A 25,380-nucleotide genomic window follows, 5' to 3' on the forward strand; every position below is an offset into this window, starting at 1 on the left:
CAATCCATTGTCCCATAGGGGCCAGGCCAAGCTGGGCTCTTGGTCTTCTGGCTGCCTTGCCCAGGGCTCTTACCACTTAAGCACATTGCTGAGGTACTCTACAACATCTCTGACTCATCTCTCTGGTTTAGGGGCATATTCTAAATCTAGAACACTGTCCTGCCATCTAAATCTTACCCCAATCATAATTTCTTTGGCTACATAACTGTTAGGGTAGGTTAGAATCCATGCTGAATCTCAGGGGCTCCTGGCAACTGTGAGGCCTCTAGGGAGAAGCTGGTGACCTTACACAGCACAAAGGTGAATGCGAACAGTTTGCGTGCAAAGGCTAAGCATTGCGTGCAAAGGCTGAGCACTGGAGAGGACACGGCCCTTGAAAATGGAAAGAAAATATTAAAAATTCATCGGCAGCCATCCAGTCCCTATCCAGAGGATTGTAATGGATGGAGAAGCTTGGTTTAATTTTAAAGCTGGAAAGCTTAACTGACATAATAACAGATAGTGCGGCATGGGATCCTGCATATTTATAACATCAGAGATGGCCCGTGACCTTCACACCATAAACAAGAAGGCAAATAATTATAGGACCAAACTTTGATAGCTTCCCACTTGGAGACAAAGCACTTCATGGGTCTGGTCAGCTGCGTTACAGGATAGCAGGACACCCTAGGGAGTACATGTGCTGAGTTCTTCATGGACTTGGACAGGCTTTATTTTTATTAAACCAATCAAAATTTATTTCAGACATTTTCCTACTTAGTACTAGCAACGGCTTGCCTGGGGTGGGCTGGTGGTGGGGAGAGGCTGAGCTAATGATGTGGGGGTGGAGATTTCCTTCTAGCCGGTCCTAAGTACAGGTGGGGGCAGGAATTACAAATTTGGGCAGCACCAGGCCATTCCATGAGTACGCCCCGTAGAAAGAAGGGGTTTATATTTTCCATCCCAAGGCAGGATTCTTTTGTATTCTGATGTAAAGAAGAACAGAAAAAACAGGAAGCTACAGAGTTTCCAGATCCAACAATAAACACTTTATTCATGTAACCCACTCGCTAGACAAGATAAAACATGGCATACAGTATGTTCATCTTTAGGAAACTTAGTGTTATTTACAAGAAGTACAGGTGCTATTCGTCAAGGTAAATCTGAATCCCTTTTTTCTCCAAGGGTGAAAAATAGTGGCTTAATAGTGTTACAGCAGTTGCCAAATTTTTACATTCAAATATAGCTACTTCTGGCCAAGATGAAGTAAGTGGGATCACACTTACCCTTTCACCTGAAATTAGCAAAAAAAAAAAGAAAAGAAAAAGAAAAAGAAAAAAAATACCCCAAATATACAAGACAATGTTTTTCAAGACATTAAACTTCAGGCAATGAAGCACAGCGAGCCCTGAGAGTCAGAAAACAAAGTGAGCCTATAGTTGCTTAAGCTCATTGACCCAGTGACTTTTCGAGCTGTGGTGCAGGGAATCAGGGGACTCAGGTGGAGCCTGGAGGTTTCCCTGAGTTGAGAAAGTGGATCTGGAGACTCAGAGAGGTCAGGAGTTAGAGCGTACAAGGTAGGGTACCAGAGAGGGTTGAGCTCCACCGAGAGAATTCTGAAGATCTAAGGAGCGACCTTTAATTTTTAGCCAAGTTCTGATCAGTGCATGCCTGCCTGTGGAGAGAGTCTTAGGCTGGGGACAGAACCCTGTGAGGGACTAGTGGGATAATACTTAGAGTCATGAAACACCTCATAATTCACGGGGTATCAGGTAGAGCACTCAAAAGGGTTTTGCTCAGTACTGTAGAAAAACTAGCCTGGAAGAACTGCCGATCAGTACATGCGTAATAAGGCTAAAAAGCAAAATCCAGAATGATCAGACTCTTTCTGACTACATAACCTTACTCCAGCAAAAAGTTCAAGAATACTACGAAGGCTAGACATGGTGGCTCATGCCTGTAATCCCAGCACTTTGGGAGGTTGAGACAGGTGGATTACTTGAGCCCAGTAGTTAAGAGATCTGTCTGGGCAACATAGCAAAAGCCCACCTCTATAAAAAAAATACAAAATGTAGCTGTGTGCAGTGGTGTGCACCTGTAATCCAAGCACCTTGGGAGGCTGAGGCAGGAGGACTGCTTGAGTCCAGGGGTTTGAGATCAGCCTGGGCTATACAGTAAGACCCTGTCTCTTAAAAAAAAAAATAGCCAAGTGTGGTAGTGCGTACCTGTAGTCCTATTTACTTGGGATACTGAGGTGGGAGGATCATTTCAGCCAGGAAAGTTGAGGCTAAAGTGAGCCATTATCTTGCCACTGCAGTGATAAGCAACAGAGTGAGACCATGTCTCAAAAAAAAAAATAACATGGCAATAAATATATATCCAATACTCAAAAAAAATTCACAATGCCTGCCATCTAAAAAAAAAAAAATTCTCTGGCATGCAAACAAGCAGGGTTGTACACCCATAATGAGAAGATGCAGTCAACTGAAATTGACCAATAAACGACACAGATGATAGAATAACTAGACAGGGACAGTTAAACAGTTATAATAACTATATTTCACATGTTTAAGAAGCTAGAGAAATAACTTAACATGTCAAGTAAGACAAGAAAGGCAGAGATTTCAGATTGGATAAAAATGTAAGATCTAATTATATGTGGCCTACAAGAAACCTTCATAAAAATAAACAGACAAATAGATGAAAAGGTTAGTGTGGAAAGAGTATACCTTGCTGAAACTAAGAGAAAGCTACAGTGGCTCTATTAACAATGAACAAAGTAGATTTTAAGGAAAGGAATATTACCAGGGATAAAGAAGTTCAGTTCATAATGATAAAGTGGCTGACTCATCGAAATGATAAACTAAAACTTTATATACCTTATAGAGCTTCAGAATAAATGGAGGAAATGCTGAGAAATTTGACAAAGGAAACAGACAAGTCTACAGTTATAGTCTGAGATTTGAAGACCTCTCTCAGCTACTAATAGAACATGCCGACAGAAAATCAGTGAGGGTGTAGAATACTTGACAGTGCTATCAACCAACTTGACTTATGACATTTGTAGAACACTCCACATAGAAACAGCAGAGCAGACACTGGTTTTAAGTGTGCATGAAATGTTTACCAAGATAGACTTTGTTGTGCGTCATAAACCAACTCTCAATAAATTTAAACGGATTCAAGTCATCTGTGACATAATAAGAAATATATATTTAATCTCTGCCCCCAATTTCTGACACAGAGCTCCTAAAGCCTTTCTAATTTCCTGAATGATATGGGTGCTAGAAGAATCTTTTGTTTTAATATTTGGTTTTGATCCCAGTTCCTGCCATGGAGCTCCTAAATCCCTTGGAATTTTCTGGGTAACAGAAGCATCATTTGCTCTAGTGAAAGACTCTCTTGGTGGCTCCTGGGTAGTTTTGGGATAGGGGCTGGTCACCAGAAAGACCAAGCCATGATTAGAAGCTTGGAACTTTCAGCTCCCTCTCTCCCCTTCCTCTGGGAGAAAGAAGAGGGGCTGGAGACTGAGTTAATAAATCAGCCATGCCTAGGTGATGAAGCCTTATAAAAATTCCTCAAGCATACAATTCTGAGGGCTTCTGGGTTGGTGAATGCATCCAGTTGTCAAGAGGGCACCACTCTCTGCTGTGAGGAGCAGTCCCTCTCTGTGGGGACACAAGCTCCTGCACTTGGGATACGTCTGGGCCTGACTCTATGCACCTCTTCATCTAACGGTTCATCTGTATCCTTTATCATATCTTTTATAATAAACTGGTAAATGTAAGTAATATGTTCCCCTGAGTTCTGTGAGCTGTTAGAACAAATTATTCAACTTAAGGAGAAGATTGTGAGAACCTCCAAATTGTAGCCAAGTCAGAAAGAAGTGTGGGTAACATACACACCTACTACTTGTAGTTGGCATCTAAAGTGAGAGGCAGTCTTGTGAGACTGAGCCCTTAACCTGTGTGGTCTGTGTTAACTCCAGGTAATTGGCATTATACTTGAATCAAATTGTAGGACGCTCAGTTAGTGTCCACAGAGAAGTGGAGAGGTGCTTGAGGTGGAAATCCCACATGTGGTGTTAGAGGTGTTGTGAGGAGAGGAATAAGTTTTCTTTTTTAATCATTCAAAGTGTGTTCTAAAACAACATGAGAATTACAAATTAGAGATCAATAACAGAAGGATCCCTGAGAGGTCCCCAAATATGTGTAAACAATACACTTCCAAATAATCATGGATAAAAGAAGAAATTGTTCGGGCGCGGTGGCTCACGTCTGTAACCTCAGCACTTTGGAAAGCCAAGACAGTCAGATCATGAGGTCAGGAGTTCGAGACCAGTCTGGCCAGTATGGTGAAACCCTGTCTCTACTAAAAATACAAAAATCAGCTGGCATGGTGGCACACACCTGTATTCCTAGCTTCTCAGGAGGCTGAGGCAGAAAAATCACTTGAACCCGGAAGATGGAGTTTGCAGTGAGCCGAGATAACACCACTGTACTCCAATTTGGGCAACAGAGCAAAACTCCATCTCAAAAAAAAAAAAAAAGAAAAAGAAAAAGAAAATAAAAAGGGGACATTTTAAAATATTTTGAACCCCATGAAGGTGAAAACCCAATGTGGACTATAACTAAAGCAACACATACAGAGAAGTTTACTGTACTGAACACACACATAATTAAAGAAAGACCTCCAACTAATGACATCAGCTAATTAAACCCAGTATAAGCAGAAGAAAAGTAATAATCAGAATAGAAATCATAAAGTGAGGGAAAATGGCAGACAGGAGGCAGAGCTAACTTGCAGCTCCTGCTCAGATGGACAGAGCAGCTTGTGGAGACACACTGTGAACATTTGCTCCAAGAACTACTGAGGAACACACCAGGAAAGCTGAGAGAATCCATAGACCCTTTGAAAGAGGTGGCTTGTTGCTGCAGGCTCCATGACACAGCTGAGAAACTACAAGTGTCCAAAGTGTGAAAGGGGGGATGTCCGCTGATACACATATCTTTACTGGCAAACCTGAAGAACCAGATCATGGAAGAAGGATTTGACCTTCTTGGGAGCTAAGACAAATTTAGAGAGCTAAGCGAAATATTGGGGTAGAGGAAGCGGTGGGAAGAGTCCTGTGGGCCCTCTCAGACCCCAGGGAAGCCATTTCTGACTTTGTCTCTCAGGGGTTCTTAGGGAGGGCTGCCAGCAGAATTGGGGAATAATCACAGGGAGAAGGAAACTTCCAGTTGAACTTTGAAATAAAACCAAATACCTACAGCCAACTGATCTTCAATGATGCAAACAAAAACATACAGTGGAGAAAGGACGCTCTGTTAAACAAATGGTGCTGGGGTAACTGGCAAGTCACATGCAGAAGAATGAAACTGGATTCTCCTCTCTCACCTTATATAAAAATCAACTCAATATGAATCAAAGACTTAAATCTAAGACTTGAAATCTCAAAAATTCTAGAAGATAACATCAGAAAAACCCTTCTAGACATTGAATTAGACAAGGATCTTATGACCACAAACTCAAAAGCAAATGCAATAAAAACAGAAATAGCTGGGACTTAATTAAACTAAAAAGCTCTGCACTTAATTAAAAGCTTAATTAAACTAAAAAGTAAAAGCAATAATCAGCAGAGTAAACAGCCCACAGAGTGGGAGAAAATCTTGGCAACCTGTGCATCTGACAAAGGACTAATATCCAGAATCTACGAGGAACTCAAATCAGCAAGAAAAAAAAATAACCCAAATAATCCCATGAAAACGTGGGCTAAAGACATGAATAGACAATTCTCAGTTCTTAAATATACAAGTAGCCAACAAACATAAAAAAAAATGCTCATCATCACGAATTATCAGGGAGATGCAAACCAAAACCACAATGCAATATCACCTTACTCCCACAAGAATGGCCATGATCAAACAATAAAAAAATAATAGATGTTGGTGTGGATATGTTGAAAAGGGAACACTTGTATACTGCTGGTGGGAGTGTAAACTAGTGTAAACTACTATGGAAAACAGTGTGACAACTCTAAAGAACGAAAAGTAGAACTACGCTTTGATCCAGCAATTGCACTACCAGGTATCTATCCAGAGGAAAAGAAGTCATTATACAAAAAAGACAATTGCACATGCACCTTTATAGCAACAGAATTCGCAACGGCAAACATATGGAATCAGCCCAAATACCCATCAATTAACAAGCGGATAAAGAAAATGTGGTACAAACGTACTATGGAATACTAATCAGCCTTAAAAAGGAATGAAATAATTACATTTCCAGCAACCTAGATGAAGTTAAATACCATTATTCTAAGTGAAGTAACTCAGAAATGGAAAACTAAAACATCGTATGTTCTCACTCATAAGTGGGAGCTAAGCTATGAGTATACAAGGCATAAGAACAATACAGTGGACTTTGCGGACTTGGGGGAATGGGTAGGAGGTGAGTGAGGGAGAAAAGACTACACACTGGGGGCAGTGTACATTGTCTGGGTAATGGGTACACTAAAGCCTCAGAAATCACCCATTAAGGAACTTATACCTGTAACCAAACATGATCTTTTCCTCAAAAACTACTGAAATAATTTAAATAAAGGTGAAAAGAGAGAAATGACATTAGTGTTAAGAGATAAATGACATTAGTGTTGAAAGACAATCTATTCATGGATGTAGGAATTCTGGAAATTACAGGAAATCCACATAAAATCAACATCGCCAGCGCTAAAACAAAACCTGATGACTATTTTCTTAAGAGCAAAATTGCAAAAAGTGACATTAAAGTCCATCCTAGAAGAATGAAACACACATCGCCTTTACTGATACGAGTAAATGATTTGTTTTTTCTTGAAAGAGTGTCCAAATGTATTGCGTTCATTTTCACACTGATCACAGGGAGCACTCTTCTGTTAACAGGTAGCTGCAGTTGTCAGGACCTGGCAGAAATTCTGTCTTCTACCTTTAAAAGTCAGGCACAAATTACGGGCAGCTACTAGGCCCCTCTGTCCCGAGCCAAGTGACTGGGACCATCAGTGGGAGGGACGGAGGCTTGAGCTTCCCTGGTCCCCCAGATCGTCTGGTTGCTGCCTTCCCCCTTTGCAGCTGCACCCCTTGATCTCCCAGAGTCTGCGAGGCGCCAGCCTGACCCGTGCAGGATTCTGTGGCCAGCAGGTGCCAGCGCGTGATGCTTTGGGCGCTTTCTGACGTCCTGAGGCCAACGGTCACGGTCACCAAGTTCTGCACACTTGGCACCGGCCGCAGACTTCGGAAACTTGTGGAAGCCGAATTTCTAAGGAAAGGTGCCGACCGCTACACTGCTGTCATGGGCAGCTATCTGAGCAGGTTCCTGGGCTGGCCCCGGGCCAGGCAGCCGCGCCGAGCCCAGAAGCCCCGGGCCCTGCGCTCCAGACCCGTCCGGCGCTCCCAGGTCCAGAACCCCTGCAAAGTCGTCCATGTCCACAGGCCGCGCTGGGTCAGCACCCGGCCCCTCCCCAAGGCTCCTCCAAGCTGGGACCATGCCCGCATCTGTGGGTACTATTCCAAGAGGCCATCGCTCCAGAGCTTCATTGGGCCGGGCTGTAAGGATATTCGCCTGGTCTACGTGAAGTGGCGGCCTTGGCATGCCCAGCACCCGTGGCCCGTCCGCAGCCTGGTGACCGTGAAAATCGCCCTGCCGGAGCACAGAGGGGAGCCTCGACAAGCCTCGCCTGCCCCGGAGCCCCCAGATCCCTGTGCCAGGGAGACCGTGCTCAAGGCCCTCAGCCAGTGCAGCAAGGGAAAAAGGAAATTCACCGAGCCACTCTGGATGGAGGCCCCGGATGCCAAGCGGAGGAAGCAGAGCCTGGAACCCAGGCCATCTGCCTTCAAGCCCGTCAGGAGACATGGAGAGGTCCCCGCCTTTGTGCCCAGGCCTGGGCCGCTGAGAAGCCTCCGCTCTCCCGCAGCAGTGTGTTCGGGGAGATACGGCCTTTTCTCAGCCCGCCGCCCGCCCTACCGCAGGAAGTACGTCGTCCAGAGCCCAGTCGCAGCGGCCCCCGCGGGAGCTCTAGCAGCAGGTGCAGCAATGTCTCCGTGTCTCGGACCTTCCTACCCCCCAAGGAGAGCCGCCCCGGGGTGGGGACCATGCATCTCTGAGCACACCCAGACTGCAGCCCGGCTCAGAGTCAGGGGCCCTGCCCCTTTCTCCTGAACGTCCAGACTCCTTCACCCTACTGACCCCTGTTTCACCCCCACAGGAGCCACTGAGCCCACCAGGGCACTGCTCACCGCTTCAGCTGACCACTCTGCCAGCCCCAGCCCCGCCTCTCCTTAGCCTGCGGAGCCCCCACTTAAGAGACTTTGTTACTCTCAAAACCCTTCCCTTTTCCCTGCCCACCCACTTCTGCCTTCTTCCTGGAACAGGAGGCAGCCCTATCGTCCATTTTCAGTTTGTTTAGTAAATATTTGTTCTTCTTTTAACTAATAGTGTCTTTATTATTCATAAATAATAGAAATAAGCTGAATATCCTTAAGCAAGAAATAAAGAAAAATTCAAGCCACACCTCACACTATATACAAAAATTAACTCAAATGGATCACAGACTTAAATGTAAAAGCTACAAATGTATACCTTTTAGAAGAAGAAAAAATGTTTGTGACTTTGAATTAGGAAAATATTTTTTTAGATAATTCCACAATCTATAAAAGGAAAAAATTATGAATTGGACTTTGTTAAAATTAAGAACATAACCTCTTCAAAATGTACTGTTAGGAGAATGTGAAACAAGCCCCAGGCTGTAGGGGGAAACTGCATATCATGTAGCTCATAACAGAATTATAGAGGCCAGGTACGGTGGCCCATGCCTGTAATCCCAGCACTTTGGTAGGCCGAGGTGGGCAGATCACGAGGTCAAGAGATCCAGACCATCCCAGCCAACAAAGTAAAACCACATCTTTTCTAAAAATACAAAAAATTAGATGGGTGCAGTGGTGGGCGCCTGTAGTCCCAGCTACTCAGGAGGCTGAGGCAGGGGAATTGCTTGAATCCAGCAGGTGGAGGCTGCAGTGAACCGAGATTGTGCCACTGCACTCCAGCCTGGTAAAGAGCAAGGCTCTGTCTCAAAATAATAATAATAATAATAATAATAATAATAAAGAATTATTGGAAGAAAAGGTAGGGTAGCTCACAAGATGGCCAAATAACATCTCTGGTCTGCAGTCCCCAGTGTGATGAAAGCAGAAGGCAGGTGATTTCTGCATTTCCAACTGAGGTACCTGGCTCATCTCACTGGGACTGGCTAGACAGTGGGTTCTGCACACAGAGGGCAAGCCAAAGCAGGATGGGGTGTTGTCTCACCTGGGAAGCCCAAGACGTTGAGGAACTCCCTCCCCTAGCCAAGGGAAGCCTGGAAGGACCTTGCATGATGAACGGTGCATTTCAGCCTAGATACTAAACTTTCCCATGTTCTTTGCAACCCACAGACAAGGAGTTTCCCTCAGGTGCCTACACCACCAGGGCCCTGGGTTTCAGGCATAAAACTGGTTGGCTGTTTGGGCAGACACTGAGCTAGCTGCAGGAGTTTTTTGTTTTTGTTTTTTTTTTTTTTTCATACCCCTGTGGCACCTGGAACGCCAGCAAGACATTACCGTTAACTCCCCTAGAAAGGGGGCTGAAGCCAGGGAGCCAAGTGGTCTAGCTCAGTGGCTCCCACCCCCATGAAGCCCTGAAAGCTAAGATCCACTAGCTTGAAATTCTCGCTGCCACCACAGCAGTTTGAAGTTGACCTGGGATGCTCAAGCTTTGTGCAGGGAAGGGCGTCCACCATTACCGAGGCTTGAGTAGGTGGTTTTCTCCTCACAGTGTAAACAAAGCTGCTGAGAAGTTCATCTGGGTGGAGCCTACTGCAGCAACACAAAGCTGCTGTAGCCAAACTGCTTCTCTAGATTGCTCCTCTCTGGGCAGGGGATGCCTGAAAGAAAGGCAGCAGCCCCAGTCAGGGGATCATAGATAAAATTTCCACCTTCCTGGGATAAAGCAGCTGGGAAAGGGAGTGCTGTGGGCATAGTTTAAGCAGACTTAAAGGTTCCTGCCTGCCAGCTCTGAAAAGAGCACCCAGATCTCCCAGCACATTGCTCAAGCTATGCTAAGGGACGAACTGCCTCCTCAAGTGGGTCCCTGGCCCCCATGCCTACTGGGAGACACCTCCCAGCAGGGGTTGACAGACACCTTATACAGGGGAGCTCTGGCTGGTGCCCTCTGGGACAAAGCTTCCAAAGGGAGAAACAGGCAGCAATCCTTGCTGTTTTGCAGCCTCCGCTGCTGATACCCAGGCAAACAGGGTCTGGAGTGGACTTCCAGCAAACACCAGCACACCTGCAGCAGAAAAGCCTGACTGTTAGAAGGAAGACTAACAAACAGAAATGAATTGCATCAACATCAGCAACAAAAAAATTCACACAAAAACCCCATCTGAAGGTCACCAATATCAAAGACCAAAGGTAGATAAATCCACAAAGATGAGGAAAAACCAGCGCAAAAGGCTAAAATTTCCAAAAACCAGAAAGCCTCTTCTCCTCCAAAGAATCACAACTCCTTGCCAGCAAGGGAGCAAAACTGGACCGAGAAAGAGTTTGACAAATCGACAGAAGTACGCTTCAGAAGGTGGGTAATAACAAACTCCTCTGAGCTAAAGGAGCATGTTCTAACCCAATGCGATCAAGCTAAGAACCTTGAGAAAAGCTTACAGGAACTGCTAACTAGAATAACCATTTTAGAGAAGAACATAAATGACCTGATGGAGCTGAAAAACACAGGATGAGAACTTCGTGAAGCATATACAAGTATCAATAGTTAAATCAATCAAGTAGAAGAAAAGATATGAGAGATTGAAAATCAACTTAATGTAATAAAGTGTGAAGACAAGATTAGAGAAAAAAGAATAAAAAGGAACCAACAAAGCCTCCAAGAAATATGGGACTATGTGAAAAGACCAAACCTGTGTTTGATTGGTGTATCTGAAAATGACAGGTAGAATGGAACCAAATTGGAAAACACTCTGCAAGGTATTATCCAAGAGAACTTCCCCAACCTAGCAAGACAGGCAAACATTCAAATTTAGGAAATACAGAGAACACCACAAAGATACTCCTTGAGAAGAGCAACCTCAAGACACATAATCATCAGATTTACCAAGGTTGAAATGAAGGAAAAAATGTTAAGGGCAGCCAAAGAGAAAAGTCAAGTTACCCACAAAGGGAAGCCCATCAGACTAACAGTAGATTACTCTGCAGAAGCCCTAAAAGCCAGAAGAGAGTGGGGGCCAATATTCGACATTCTTTAAATAAAGAATTTTCAATCCAAAATTTCATATCCTGCCAAACTAAACTTCATAGGCAAAGAAGAAATAAAATCCTTTACAGACAAGCAAATGCTGAGGGATTTTGTCACCACCAGGCCTGTCTTACAAGAGCTCCTGAAAGAAGCACTAAATATGGAAAGGATAAACTGGTACCAGCCACTGCAAAAATACACCAAAATGTAAAGACCATTGACACCATGAAGAAACTGCATCAAGTAATGGGCAAAATAATCAGCTGGCATCATAATGAAAGGATTGAAATCACATATAACAATATTAATCTTAAATGTAAATGGGTTAAATGCCCCAATTAAAAGACACAGACTGGCAAACTGGATAAAGAGTTATGACCCATCAGTGCACTGTACTCAGGAGACCCATCTCACGTGCAAAGATGCACCAAAATAAAAGGATGGAGGTATATTTACCAAGAAAATGGAAAGGAAAAAAACCAAGGGTTGCAATCCTAGTCTCTGATAAAACAGACTTTAAACCAACAAAGATAAAAAAAGACAAAGAAGGACATTACATAACAGTAAAGGGATCAATGCAACAAGAAGAGCTAACTGTCCTAAATATATATGCACTCAATACAGGAGCACCCAGATTCATAAAGCAAGTTCTTAGAGACCTACAAAGAGATTTAGACTCCCACACAATAACAGTGGGAGACTTTAACACTCCACTGTTAATATTAGACAGATGAACAAGACAGAAAATTAACAAGAATATTCAGACTTGAACTCAGCTTTGGACCAAGTGGACCTAATAGACATCTACAGAACCCTCCACCCCAAATCGACAGACTATACATTCTTCTCAGCATCATATCACACTTATTCTAAAATTAATCACATAACTGGAATTAAAATACTCCTCAGCAAATGCAAAAGAATGGAAATAATAACAAACAGTCTCTCAGACCATAGTGCAATCAAATTAGAACTCAGGATTAAGAAACTCACTCAAGGCTAGGCATGGTGGCTCATGCTTGTAATCCCAGCACCTTGGGAGGCTGCGGCAGGTGGATCACCTGAGGTCAGGAGTTCGAGACCAGCTTTACCAACATGGAGAACCCTGACTCTACTAAAAATACCAAAAAGTAGCCAGGTGTGGTGGCACACACCTGTAATCCCAGCTACTTAGGAGGCTGAGGAAGGAGAATTGCTTGAACTCAGGAGGTGGAGGTTGCAATGAGCCAAGATCATGCCACTGCACTCCAGCCTAGGAGACAAGAGAAAAACTCTGTCTCAAAAAAAAAAAAAAAAAAAGAAAAAAATGAAATTCACTCAAAACCACACAACTACATGAAAGCTGAATAATCTGCTTCTGAATGAATATTGGGTTAATAATGAAATTAAGGCAGAAATAAATAAGTTCTTTGAAACCAATTAGAACAAAGATGCAGCATACCAGAATCTCTGGGACACAGCTATAGCAGTGTTTAGAGGAAAATTTATAGCACTAAATGCCCTCAGAAGAAGGTGGGAAAGATCTAAAATCGACATGCTAACATCACAGTTAAAAAAACTGAGAAGCAAGAGCAACAAATTCAAAAGCTAGCAGAAGACAAGAGAATACTAAGATCAGAGCAGAACTGAAGGAGACAGAGACATGAAAAACCCTTCAAAAAAAAATCAATGAATCCAGGAGCTGGTTTGTTAAAAAGATTAACAAAGTAGATAGATTGCTACCCAGACTAATATAAATAAAAAAAAAAGAGAGAGAGACCAGAATCAAATAGACACAATAAAATGATAAAGGAGATATCACCACTGACACTATGGAAATACAAACTACCATCAGAGAATACTATAAACATCTCTATGCAAATCAACTAGAAAATCTAGAAAAAATAGATAAATTCCTGGACATACACACCCACCCAAGACTAAACCAGGAAGAAGTCAATTCCCTGAAAAGATCAATAACAAGTTCTGAAATTGAGGTAGTAATTAACAGCCTACCAACCAAAAAAAGACCAGGACTGAGTGGATTCACATCCAAATACTACGAGAGGTACAAAGAGGAGCTGGTAACATTTCTTCTGAAACTATTCCAAACAATGCAAAAAGAGGGACTCTTCTGTAACACATTTTATGAGACCAGCATCATCCTGATACCAAAACCTGGAAGAGACACATCAAAAAAATAAAGGTTCAGGCCAATAACCATGATGAATATCAATGTAAAATCCTCAATGAAATACTGGCTAATTGAATTCAGCAGCACATCCAAAAGCTTATCCAGCCTAGGAGACAAGAGAAAAACTCCATCTCAAAAAAAAAAAAAAAAAAAAAAAAAAAGAAAAAAGAAAAAAATGAAACTCACTCAAAACCACGATCAAGTTGGCTTCATCCCTGGGATGCAAGGCTGGTTCAACATATGCAAATCAATCAATGTAATCCATCACATAAACAGAACCAATGACAAAACCTACATGATTATCTCAATAGATGCAGAAAAGGTCTTTGATAAAATTCAACACGCCTTCATGCTAAAAACCCTGAATAAACTAGGTATTGATTGAACATTTCTTAAAATAGTAAGAGCTATTTATGACAAACCCACAGCCAATCTCATAGTGAATGAGCAAAAGCTGGAAGCACTCCCTTTGAAAACTGGCAAAAGGCAAGGATGTCCTCTCTCACCATCCTATTCAACACAGCATTGGAAATTCTGGCCAGGGCAACCAGGCAAGACAAAGAAATAAAGGGTATTCGAATAGGAAGAGAGGAAGTCAAATTGTCTCTGTTTGCAGATGACATGATTGTATATTTAGAAAACCCATCATCTCAGCCCAAAATCTCCTTAAGCTGATAAGCAACTTCGGCAAAGTCTCAGAATACAAAATCAATGTGCAAAAATCACAAGCATTCCTTTACACCAATAATAGACAAACAGAGCCAAATCGTGAGTGAACTCCCATTCACAATTGCTACAAAGAGAATAAAATACCTAGGAATACAACTTACAAGGGATGTGAAAGACCTCTTCAAGGAGAACTACAAATCACTGCTCAAGGAAATAAGAGAGGACACAAACAAATGGAAAAACATTCCAAGCTCATGATTAGGAAGAATCAATATCGTGAAAATGGCCATACTGCCCAAAGTAATTTATAGATTCAATGCTATTCCCATCAACCTACCACTGACTTTCTTCACAGAATCAGAAAAAAGTACTTTAAATTTCATATGGAACCAAAAAAGAGCCCATATAGCCAAGACAATTCTAGGCAAAAAGAACAAAGCTGGAGGCATCATGATGTCTGACTTCAAATTATAGCACAAGGCTACAATAACCAAAACCGTGTGGTACTGGAACCAAAACAGATATATAGACCAATGGAACAGAACAGAGGCCTCATAAATAACACCACACATCTACAATCATCTGATTTTTGACAAACCTGATAAAAACAAGCAATGGGAAAAGGATTCCCTGTTTAATAAATGGTGTTGGGAAAACTGGCTAGCCATATGCAGAAAACTGAAACTGGACCCCTTCCTTAGACCCTATGCAAAAATTAACTCAAGACAGATTAAAGATTTAAATGCAAAACCCCAAACCATAAAAACTCTAGAAGAAATCTTAAGCAATACCATTCAGAACATAGGCATGGGCAAAGACTTCACAATTAAAATACCAAAAACAATGGCGGCAAAAGCCAAAATTGACAAATGGGATCTAATGAAATGAAAGAGCTTCTGCACAGCAAAAGAAACTATCATCAGAGTCAACAGGCAGACTTCAGAATGAAAGACAATTTTTGCAATCTATCCATCTGACAAAGGGCTAATATCTAGAATCTACAGGAACTTAAATTTACAAGAAAAAAATGAACAGCTCCATCAAAAAGTAGGCAAAGGATATGAACAGACATTTCCCAAAAGAAGACATTTATGCAGCCAGCAAACATGAAAGAAAGCTCATCATTACTGGTCATTAGAGAAATGCAAATCAAAGCCACAATGAGATACCATCTCACACCAGTTAGAATGGCGATCATTAAAAAATCTGGAGACAACAGATGCTGGAAAGGATGTGGAGAAAAAGGAACATTTTTACACTGTTGGTGGGAGTGTAAATTAGTTCAACCATTGTGGAAGACAGTGTAACGATTCCTCCAGGATCTAGAACCAGAAATACCATTTGACCCAGCAACCCCATTTCTGGGTATATACCCAAAGGATTATAAATCTTTCTACTATAAAGACACATGGGCGCATATGTTTACTGCAGCACTGTTCACAATAGTAAAAACTTGGAACCAACCCAAATGCCTATCAGTGTTAGACTGGATAAAGAAAATGTGGCTTTATTCCATATGTGCAAAGTATGCAGCCATAAAAAAGGATGAGTTCACGTCCCTTGCAGGGACATGGATAAAGCTGGAAACCATCATTCTCAGCAAACTTACATAGGAACAGAAAACCAAACACTGCATGTTCTCAGTCATAAGTGGGAGTTTAGCAATGAGAACACATGGACACAGGGAGGGGAATGTTGCACACTTAGTCCTGTCAGGGAGTGGGGGGCTATAGGAGGGATACTATTAGAAGAAATACCTAATGTGGGTGATGGGTTCATGGGCACAGCAAATCACCATGGCATGTGTATACCTATGTAACAAACCTGCACGTTCTGCATATGCATCCCAGAACTTAAAGTATAATAAAATAACAGGTATATTAAAATATAATAACAGTCAGAAATCTATAATTATCTACCACTTACAAATATAATAAGCCGTGTGAAACATAAAATAATAGTTCTTAATTGTGAGGACTATGACCTTCTTTTTCTCTTGCCCAAATTCTTACCTAAGGGACCTGATAGGGGGTGTCATGCCTTACAAACCTTAAAATCTCATCAGACAGGTTTTATGAGCCCTATATAATGCAGCTTACTTTCCAACCTTACTCCGGTGTACTGCATAGCATAACACATAGCAGATGCTGAAGGAAGTAAAAAAGATTTTATCCCAGAATATATTTATTTAACGTATTTTGAAATGGCTGCCACGGGATCATCAGACTAAAATGACCTTGCAAAGCTGTCTTTTGTGGAAAAAAATTGCATCAGATTAATGTTCCACTAAGGTAGCCAGACCTTGCCCTTTCTAGGCTTTCTCAGATCTGAAGAAGTTAACTGGGAGCCTGATATCTTTGAAGTCTGGAAAGAGACATTTTTCATCTATTCTCTCTGAGGGCTGCCACCTATGAGGTTTATTTACACACTAAGAACCTTGGTCTCCACAACTCCCTTATCTTAACTTAAACATTCCTTTCTATTGATTTCAAATTTTAGACATTAGCTTAACTCTCCCAACCGTCAACTAAAGAATCCCTAAAACCCACCTACGATCTCCCCTGCCCTCTGCTTTGAGATGTCTGGCCTTTTCAAGGCCAAACCAATGTACACCTTCCTGATATTAATTTATGATTTTCCCTGCAATTCCCACCTCCCTGAAATGTATAAAATCAAGCTGAAATCTGGCTGCCTTAGGCACACTTTATCAGGACTTCTTGAGACTGTGTGACCTGGGCCATGGTTTTTCATATTGGCCAAAATGCACCTCTTTAAACATATTTTGGCAGAATTTGGAATTTTCTATTATCAAATGTATTTTCATATGTGGAAAATTAACACTATTTTTGTAAATTAATAAAATTTATAGTAATTAAAAACATAAAAAAGAATTACATCTAGAATATAAAACTCTCAAAATTCAAAAATAAGAAAATAACCCAATTTAAAAAATGGAAAAATATTTGGATAGATATTTTACCAAGGAACATGTACAGCTGTCAAACACATAGAAAAATACTCAACATTATAACATTAGTTATCAGGAAAAGGCAAACTAAAACCACTATGAGGTACCATAACACACTAGACTGTCTATTAAAAAAGACTGATTATGTCTAGAGTTGGCAAGAATGTGGAGAAACTGGAACTGTCATGTACTACTGTTGAGAATGTAAAATGGTACAACCACTTTGGAAAACAGTTTGGCACATTTTTAAGAAGTTAAACATATAGGTACCATATGACCCAGCTACTTCATTCCTAGATATTTGCCCAAAAGAAATGGAAGCAGATATTCATACCAAGATTTGTACAAATATTGTATATTTGTACAAAGATTTGGCTTTACATATTATACCCAAATTCTGGAGCAGGGGAAGCCCCAATTTCCATCAACAAATCAATAAATAGTGATACTTACGTAGAATTCTATGCACCAGTAAAATGGAATTGGTTATTGCCAGATGGATGAATCTAAATTACGTTGAGAGAAGCCAGTAAAACCAGTATACACATTAAATGATTCCATCTATATAAAACTTTAGAAAATACCAACCAATCTCTAATGGCAAACAGATCAGAGGTTGTCTGGGGACTGGGGTCGGGGTATAGAATGGTGGACAGGTGGGATGACAAAGGAGTCCCAGGAAACTTTGAAGGTTGGTGGACATGTGTGTTATCCTGCATGAAGTGATGGTTCCACAGCTGTGTACACACGACAAAACTTACTAAGTTCTATACCAGGTGTCCCCAAACTACGGCCCGTGGGCTGCATGCGGCCCCCTGAGGCCATTTATCCAGCCCCACCGCCGCACTTCAGGAAGGGGCACCTCTTTCACTGGTGGTCAGTGAGAGGAGCACAGTATGTGGCGGCCCTCCAACGGTCTGAGGGACAGTGAACTGGCCCCCTGTGTAAAAAGTGTGGGGGCGCCTGTTCTATACGTTAAACATAGGGTAGTTTAATATTTGTTCATTGTTCCACAATAGAGATGTTTCCCAATTATAGTGCCACAAACTTTCTTCAGTTTAGTTTTTTTTTTGGTATAAATATTAATATTTCCATTCTTACACATTTTGAATTTTTTTATATTTTAGGAGTATACTTTGGAAACAATCTAAAGCTAGATTTTACAGCATATAAAATGCACTTAAAACATATTTTTTGACTGTTTAATAAGTAAATGCTGTCTTGTAATCTATTTCTTAAAAAACTATTTTATTTTATTTTATTTTTTTGAGATGGAGTCTCACTCTGTCACTCAGGCTGCACTGTTGTGACACCATCTTGGCTCATTGCAACCTCTGCCTCCTGGTTTCAAGTGATTCACCTGCCTCAGCCTCCCAAGCAGCTGGGGTTATAGGCACGCAACACCACGCCCAGCTAATTTTTGTATTTTTAGTAGAGACAGGGTTTCACCATGTTGGCCAGGCTGATCTCAAACGCCTGACCTCAGGTGATCCAACCACCTCAGCCTCTCAAAGTGCTGGGATTACAGGTGTGAGGCAGTGCGCCCGGCTCTGGTAATCTAAATATTTGATTTAGTTTAGAGAGCTTAGTTCACATATAGTCATTATGACATATTTCAGTTCATTTCTAATATCTTACTGTAAGCTTTCAATTTCTCCCATCTCCCTCCTGGCCTTCTTTCTTTTCCTCTTGTTTTCTTCCTTTGTATTGATTCAACTTTTTTAAATCCCTCATTCCAACATTCTCCCCTCTACTGGTTCAGAATAACGTATGTATTTTATTGGCTATCTTAGAAATTTTAACAAATATGTTAACATCGTTAAGTCTAAAATTACATATTGTTTTTACCCTTTCTCTATGATGTAAGGACCTTATTTATGGTGGCATCTTTCCTTTTGTGTATAATGATTTCACATTTATTTCGATTAAGTAGCTATAAGCACTACGGCATTTTAAATTGGATTTTCAGAGCAGTGGCAGCACAGATGCCAGCTCTTCAACTGCAGTGGGGCTGGCTCGTGGTCAAAGGTTCCTGTGGGAGGGCTCCCCATCCGTGGCTTCCCTCAGAGCCAGAGCTGCAATCGGCCAGTCTCCTGCAGGGTGATTTCCTTCCTTGTTTATCTGGCCAAGGTATTATCCTTTAGAAATTCCAGATTTATGCAGGGTCCTCAGATCTGATCTCTCACTCAAGTACCAGGCTTTGTCTCCCGCCCTTCACACTTCCAGGTTTGACCTATTTTCCATAAATTTTTAATTAATCAGAAATTTTAATAAGTCCTCTATTCTCTGCGCTTTTGGGTTAACAGTGTAGCAACTAAGAATGCAAGTTTGGGATACAGATTGCTTAGGTTCAAACCAAGGCTCTTTGATTTATTACCAGTGACTTTGGGCAAATTAATGAAATGTTCTGTGCCTCAGTTTTCTCACATGTAAAGAGAGGGGAGATAATACAACCTGTTTCACAGTTATTGTGGATATTGAATCAATTAAGGCATTGAAAGAGCATAGGACAGTACCTGGCATACATCAAAGCTCAAACATTAGCTGCTATTATGGCCACTATTTTGGGGCTTAAAGAAAATGTTTTGGCTGGGCGCAGTGGCTCATGCCTGTAATCTCAGCACTTTTGAAAGCCGAGGTGGGTGGATCACGAAGTCAGGAGTTCAAGACCAGCATGGCGAAACTCTGTCTTTACAAAAAATATAAAAATTAGTTGGGCATGGTGGTGCATGCCTGTAATTTCAGCTACTCAGGAGGCTGAGGCAGGAGAATTGCTTGAACCTGGGAGGCAGAGGTTGCAGTGAGCTGAGATCATGCCACTGCAATCCAGCCTGGTGACAGAGCGAGATTCCACCTCAAAAAAAAAAAAAAAAAAAAAAAAAAAAGAATGTTTTCAGATTGTGTTGCATACTGTTCTACAATGGCATGACTATCTTACAATAGAAATATTCTTTTTGTTTTTCTGAGATGAAGTCTCGCTTTGTTACCCAGTCTGAAGTGCAGTGGCATGATCTTGGCTCACTGCAATCTCTGCCTTTCAGGTTGAACTGATTCTCCTGCCTCAGCCTCCAAGTAGCTGGGACTACAGGTGACAGTCATCACACCCAACCAATTTTTGTATTTTTAGTAGAGATACGGTTTCACCATATTGGCTAGGCTGGTCTCGAACTCCTGACCTCAAGTGATCTGCCCGTCTTGGCCTTCCAAAATGCTGGGATTACAGGCGTAAGCCACCATGCCTGGCCAGGAATATTCATAATAAACAATTTTGACGTTCAAGCAACGTTATGTAGCTTATTCATATCTGAATGCAAATAAATCATTTGCTCACTGATAGAGTAACAAATCGTTTGATACCCATTATCTCTGTTCTTCTTCCTTTTAGACAATATTACTTCTTGAGGATAGATCTTTACAGTCTGTTTTTCAGTAATTATAAATTATTTCTACATGCTATTGGAATAGCAGATACCCCTACCCAGAGAAGATTCTCCCACTTAAACATAGCATAACATCTTGCTTTTTAAAGATAAAATGGTGTCAACAGCTGGTTCATTTCATCTGGAGTCAGAAAACATCAGCATATGTATGCCAAACTCTGGAACAATCATGTAAATCACGTGGGATGGCATTGTTCCATTAATGACATCTGAATAAGATAAATACCAAGTCCAAGTCATCTCCCCAAGTAACACATCATATTTCTTAAATACCTGGTGAATGAAGCTTGGTGGTTGAAGCTGCTCCTCTCTTAGGAGATGAAACGGCGGGCTTATTAGTGTCTTGATCTTTCTGAGCTTCTTTCTTTGTTCCTATGTATAGTTTGAAAAGAGAAATAGAAAGAAGGCAAGCTAGTTAAAATTGAAAGGGCAACATAAATTGTGGAAAGGATGGCTTCACAAAAGTCAAACAGATCAACAAAAGAAATATTTGGGTGATTTGTTGCCATGGTCACGACCCCCTGTGCTTGAGGAATGACACACTTGTTTATAGGAAAGCGAAGTTAAGTTTTGAGTGTTCAGGGGAGGAGTAAGGACACTGCTGTCTCTGATTTAATGAAAAATGCCCCCTTCTCTGGAAGTCACTGCCACCCCAATGACCCCGACCAAACTATCCAAAATTAAAATCTCAATCACCAACTTAGTCTGCCTTCCTGTCTCTGCTGAAACAAATTTTCAGAAGACGGGGAAGGGAGTTGTAGCTGCACATGGCTGCTAATGACTTTGGCATCACCCGGAGCCAAGCCACAGGGGACACGGTCTGACTCTAATTAATTTCCATGTAGCAGGTCCACAGAGGTGACCCAGAGAGCCTTTTAGCTCTCTTGGATGCAGCTGAGCCTTCGTGGAAATTGCTGCCAGAGCTGGTCCGGCAGAAGCTCCTCACATTGTGTCCAGTGATACCCAGGGCACAGTGCAGCTTCTCCTTTGTGTGCTGGGCACAGCGCTCACCTCCACATCACCTTTGTCAGAAAGTCAAAGAGCAATGGATGGGAGCTTAGAGAAATCACACAGACCTGGATTAACCCAAACCTGCCTTGGCTTCAGCACACTGTTACGTCATTTCAAAAACAAAGCTTGCTGGTGTTCCTTAGACGCAGACCATGAATATTGCCCCCACGTTTACCCGCAAACCCTAGGACCTCTCTCCTCTTCCTAGAGGTAACTGCTGCTAGCAATTTAGTGTTTATTCTCCCAGATCTTTTTCTAGGTACTTATAAATAATACATACAAATGCAGCTATTAGTTAAATACATGAAACAAACATTGCAATTTCTTTTTACTTACCCATATTTTTGAGATCTTTTTCTTATCAGTGTATTTATAGTTTTTTAAAAAAAGAGCCATATCATACAAATAGGCAAAGATATACTATAATTCAGTTCACCATCGTCGTATGGATGAGCATGCAGATTGTTACAAGTTTAGCTGCTGAAATAGCTACATGTGCTACAATAAACACTATTCTGCTTTCTTTGTACACACATGACAGAATCTTCAGAGGACAAATGCACAGAATCACTTTTGCTGGACTGAGTCTGCTCTTTTGCAGTATTGCTATGCACAATCCGAGGGTCCAGCAAAAGGATCCACTAATTCATATTCCCAACAAACAGCATCTGAGAATAGCTCTTCCAACATGCCCCATGCCCTGACATTGAAATCTCAATCATTTAATCGATTCATTTAATTAAGCAATCATTTAATTGATATGTGCCACCATATCAGATGATGCAGCCTCAGATGACCTCACAGACACACTGCTGTGTCACTGTCCCTGTCCACATCTGCCAATCACAATGCCAGCCATGCTGGGCCTTAAACATGCCATGCTTCCTCCTTGGCTTGAGTTCCTCTGCACAGAATATTCTTCCTCTAGCCCTTAAGCGTGGTTCATCCATTCGTTCAGGAGGTCTCGGCACAGCGAGGTCTCCACGATGCCAGGCACTCCAGCTAACGTGGCCCTCTTACCACCTGCCAGCTTCCTTGTCCCCGCTTCATTCTTTCTCACAACGTTTGTCACTGCCCAACAATCTATGCTATACTCGCCTGTTTGCTTAGTGCCTGCTTTCCCCACCAGAACATACACTTCGATCTAGACGGGGTGGCCCCTCAGTGTGTGCCCCTCTGACCCTTGCCCTCCCTCAGGCTTCTTTCCAAGCAGGTCTGCCCAGGGATTTCAGGGATCACAGAAGGCTGGACCTTTGAGGTCTGGAAAGCCCGGACACTGCACTCTGCTGAAGTCATGGGCGCTCCCTCAGGATACCCACTATATAGCTAAGCTCCCCTTTCTGTTCCTTCCTTCTGCTTTGATTTTAGGTATTAACACATATGGAAAGACAGAGACTCCTGAAAGCTGAGAAGGGAAATGTTAAAATCCCCCAATCTGCACTAAACCTAATGTTTTCTGTTTAAAGGAAAACTAAATACAATTATTTATTTAGCCTTTCAGTGTTTCCATCCAGCTTTCGTGGAGTACAATTTGAATTTTATCAGAAATGCAAATATTAATAGTTCTGACTCTGCAATTCTACTTTTATAAATCTCTCTTTGAAACACTTCTACAAGTGTGCAAAAACATAAATTATAACATATATAACATAAGTTACATGAACTGCGGTATATGCAAACCATGGAGTACTATGCAGCCATTAAAAAGGATATTATAGCTCTATATTGTACTGGCATGGAAAACCATCCATGATAAATTAAAAAGCTAGTTGAACAGCATGCATGGTATCATCTCATTTTTATAACACAAAATGTCAAATGTTTACAAATAAGTAAAAATATCTGAAAGGCACGAAACTTTTAATACTGGTTACTTCTAAGCAGTAGGATTTAGGAGCTTTTATTTTTTATTTTAATATGCTTCTGCATTAGTTCCATATTCTATAATCATCATACTTACTTGTATAATAACTAATAAGCAAAAAGAAAAGTAGAGAAACCACTAATGAAAATAATTTGTCTGATCCATAAAAGGATAAGGAGAGATAAGTCTAGTCCAAGCAACCCTATAGGAATAACTCAAATCAAAAGTTTCATCCTCCCTTTGCTGGCAAACTTTACCAAGGCCACCTGGGGAACTCTTGCATGGTCTGGGAATTCTTCATGGCACAGTGGATTATAGTGATGAGTCAAGACATTCTGTTCTTCTTGCCATTTTCTTACACTCTAGACTTAGCCTAAACGTCTTCTAAGTACACGGTAAGCTTCCGTTTCACTGAATGGGATCTCTGAGTGTCTAGAAATGCTAGTGTGGTCTTTGATCTCATGTTTTGCTACTGCCCCTGGCCGCTGTCTCAGCCTTCTTGGCCACTCTGTCTCCTTTCCTTAGACCTGGACCAACATATCCCCAGTGCGGCCTCAGCCTTCTCCTGTCCAGTCTTCTGATGAGCTTATCCACTCAACAGGCTCACACGACTAACTTACATACACTGATAACCAAAACATCTGTGATTTCTAATCCAGCTGGGACTGGGCATCTCTCCTGGGATCCAGACCTGTTCTCAGCTGCCAACTAGACATTATTGCTTAGCTACTGGATGACAAAGCCTATTGTGCCCCAAATGGAACTGTTTAGCTTCTTCTGAAATCCATTCTCCTTCCTGTATTTTCTTTCCTCGTCAATTGTCCTCCCAGTCGCTGAAACCAGAAACCAGTCCGTCCTCTTCCTCATCCTACCACATCTAGCAGTCACAAGGCCTTTCTGACCTTCAGCATCTCCTGAATCTGGCCCCTGATTCATTCTCACTTTGTACCTCAGCTCAGTCCTCATCATTTGTTGCAGGGACCACTACAAAATTATCTTCAGTAATTTCTGTGTCTTGTGCCTTAACTTCTACATCTTTACCTAACTCGCCCTCCTCAGCACTGCCAGGAAGACCTTAAACCATTAACAAGATCCCATGATTTTACTGTTAAAACCTTTCCAAAGCTTACCCTGGGCTTCAGTAGAATGTCCCATCTCCATGGTGGGGTAAGTGCCCTCCAGGATCTCTTGTCCTCTGCCAGGTGCCCCTGCTGTTTCCATGTGACCCTGGGTGTCTCAGCCTGTGCTGTTCACAGAGGACGAGTGCTCAGCCTCTCCCTTGTCTGCCTGGCCTACTCCAGGTTATCTTCAACTTCAGCTCATTGTGTGTTAGTTTCCCATGACCACTGTAACAAATTACTACTTAGCCGTTTAAGACAAGACAAGTTTATTCTCTTCCATTTCTGGAGGTCAGAAGTCTGAAATCAGTCTCACTGGGCTGAGGCCAAGGTGTTAACCAGGCTGGTGCCTTCTGGACTCTCCAGGGGAGAATCCGTTTCCTTGTTCACCTCTCATGGCTGCCTTCATTCCTTGGCTGCTGGCCCCTTCTTCCACCTTGAAAACAATCACTCCGATCCCTGCTTCCTGCATCACGTCATCCCCTCTAACTCCTGCTGCCTCTCTCTTACAAGGATGCTTGTGATGACACCGTCTCTATCTGGGTAATCCAGGATAATCTCCCCATCTCAACATCCCAAACTTCATTCAAAGTCCCTTTTGCCCTATAAGGTAACATGGATAGGCTCTGATGATTCATACATGGACATATTTGGGGGCCAGTATTCAGCATACTATAGCTTCCCTGTCTAACTGAATGGTTCAATGAGGAAACCCTTTTCTACTCACCAAAACATCACTAACTGCTTGGTCTCTATTGGTTCCTGGAGTCCCTGACACTTATTTATGAAGTTTCTCACCCTTCTTGAATAGCAGTATTTCCTTAGACCCTATTCAACTTGCCCTG

The 25,380-nt window shown here is 41.9% G+C and overlaps 1 protein-coding gene across 4 annotated transcripts in view; it reads right to left on the reverse strand.

Annotated features, from left to right (window-relative positions):
• MTUS2 (microtubule associated scaffold protein 2) overlaps window positions 1-25,380 on the reverse strand; it is a 679,146-nt gene that overhangs the window by 150,190 nt on the left and 503,576 nt on the right. For all 4 annotated transcript variants that reach the window (XM_074387901.1, XM_039473210.2, XM_074387899.1 and 1 more), the window contains one exon: window positions 20,816-20,914. In XM_074387901.1, the coding sequence (XP_074244002.1) occupies window positions 20,816-20,914 (99 nt within the window). The remainder of the gene's footprint in view (window positions 1-20,815; window positions 20,915-25,380) is intronic.

The sequence above is a fragment of the Saimiri boliviensis genome, chromosome 16 (genome assembly GCF_048565385.1).
Source record: "Saimiri boliviensis isolate mSaiBol1 chromosome 16, mSaiBol1.pri, whole genome shotgun sequence".
NCBI lineage: Eukaryota > Metazoa > Chordata > Mammalia > Primates > Cebidae > Saimiri > Saimiri boliviensis.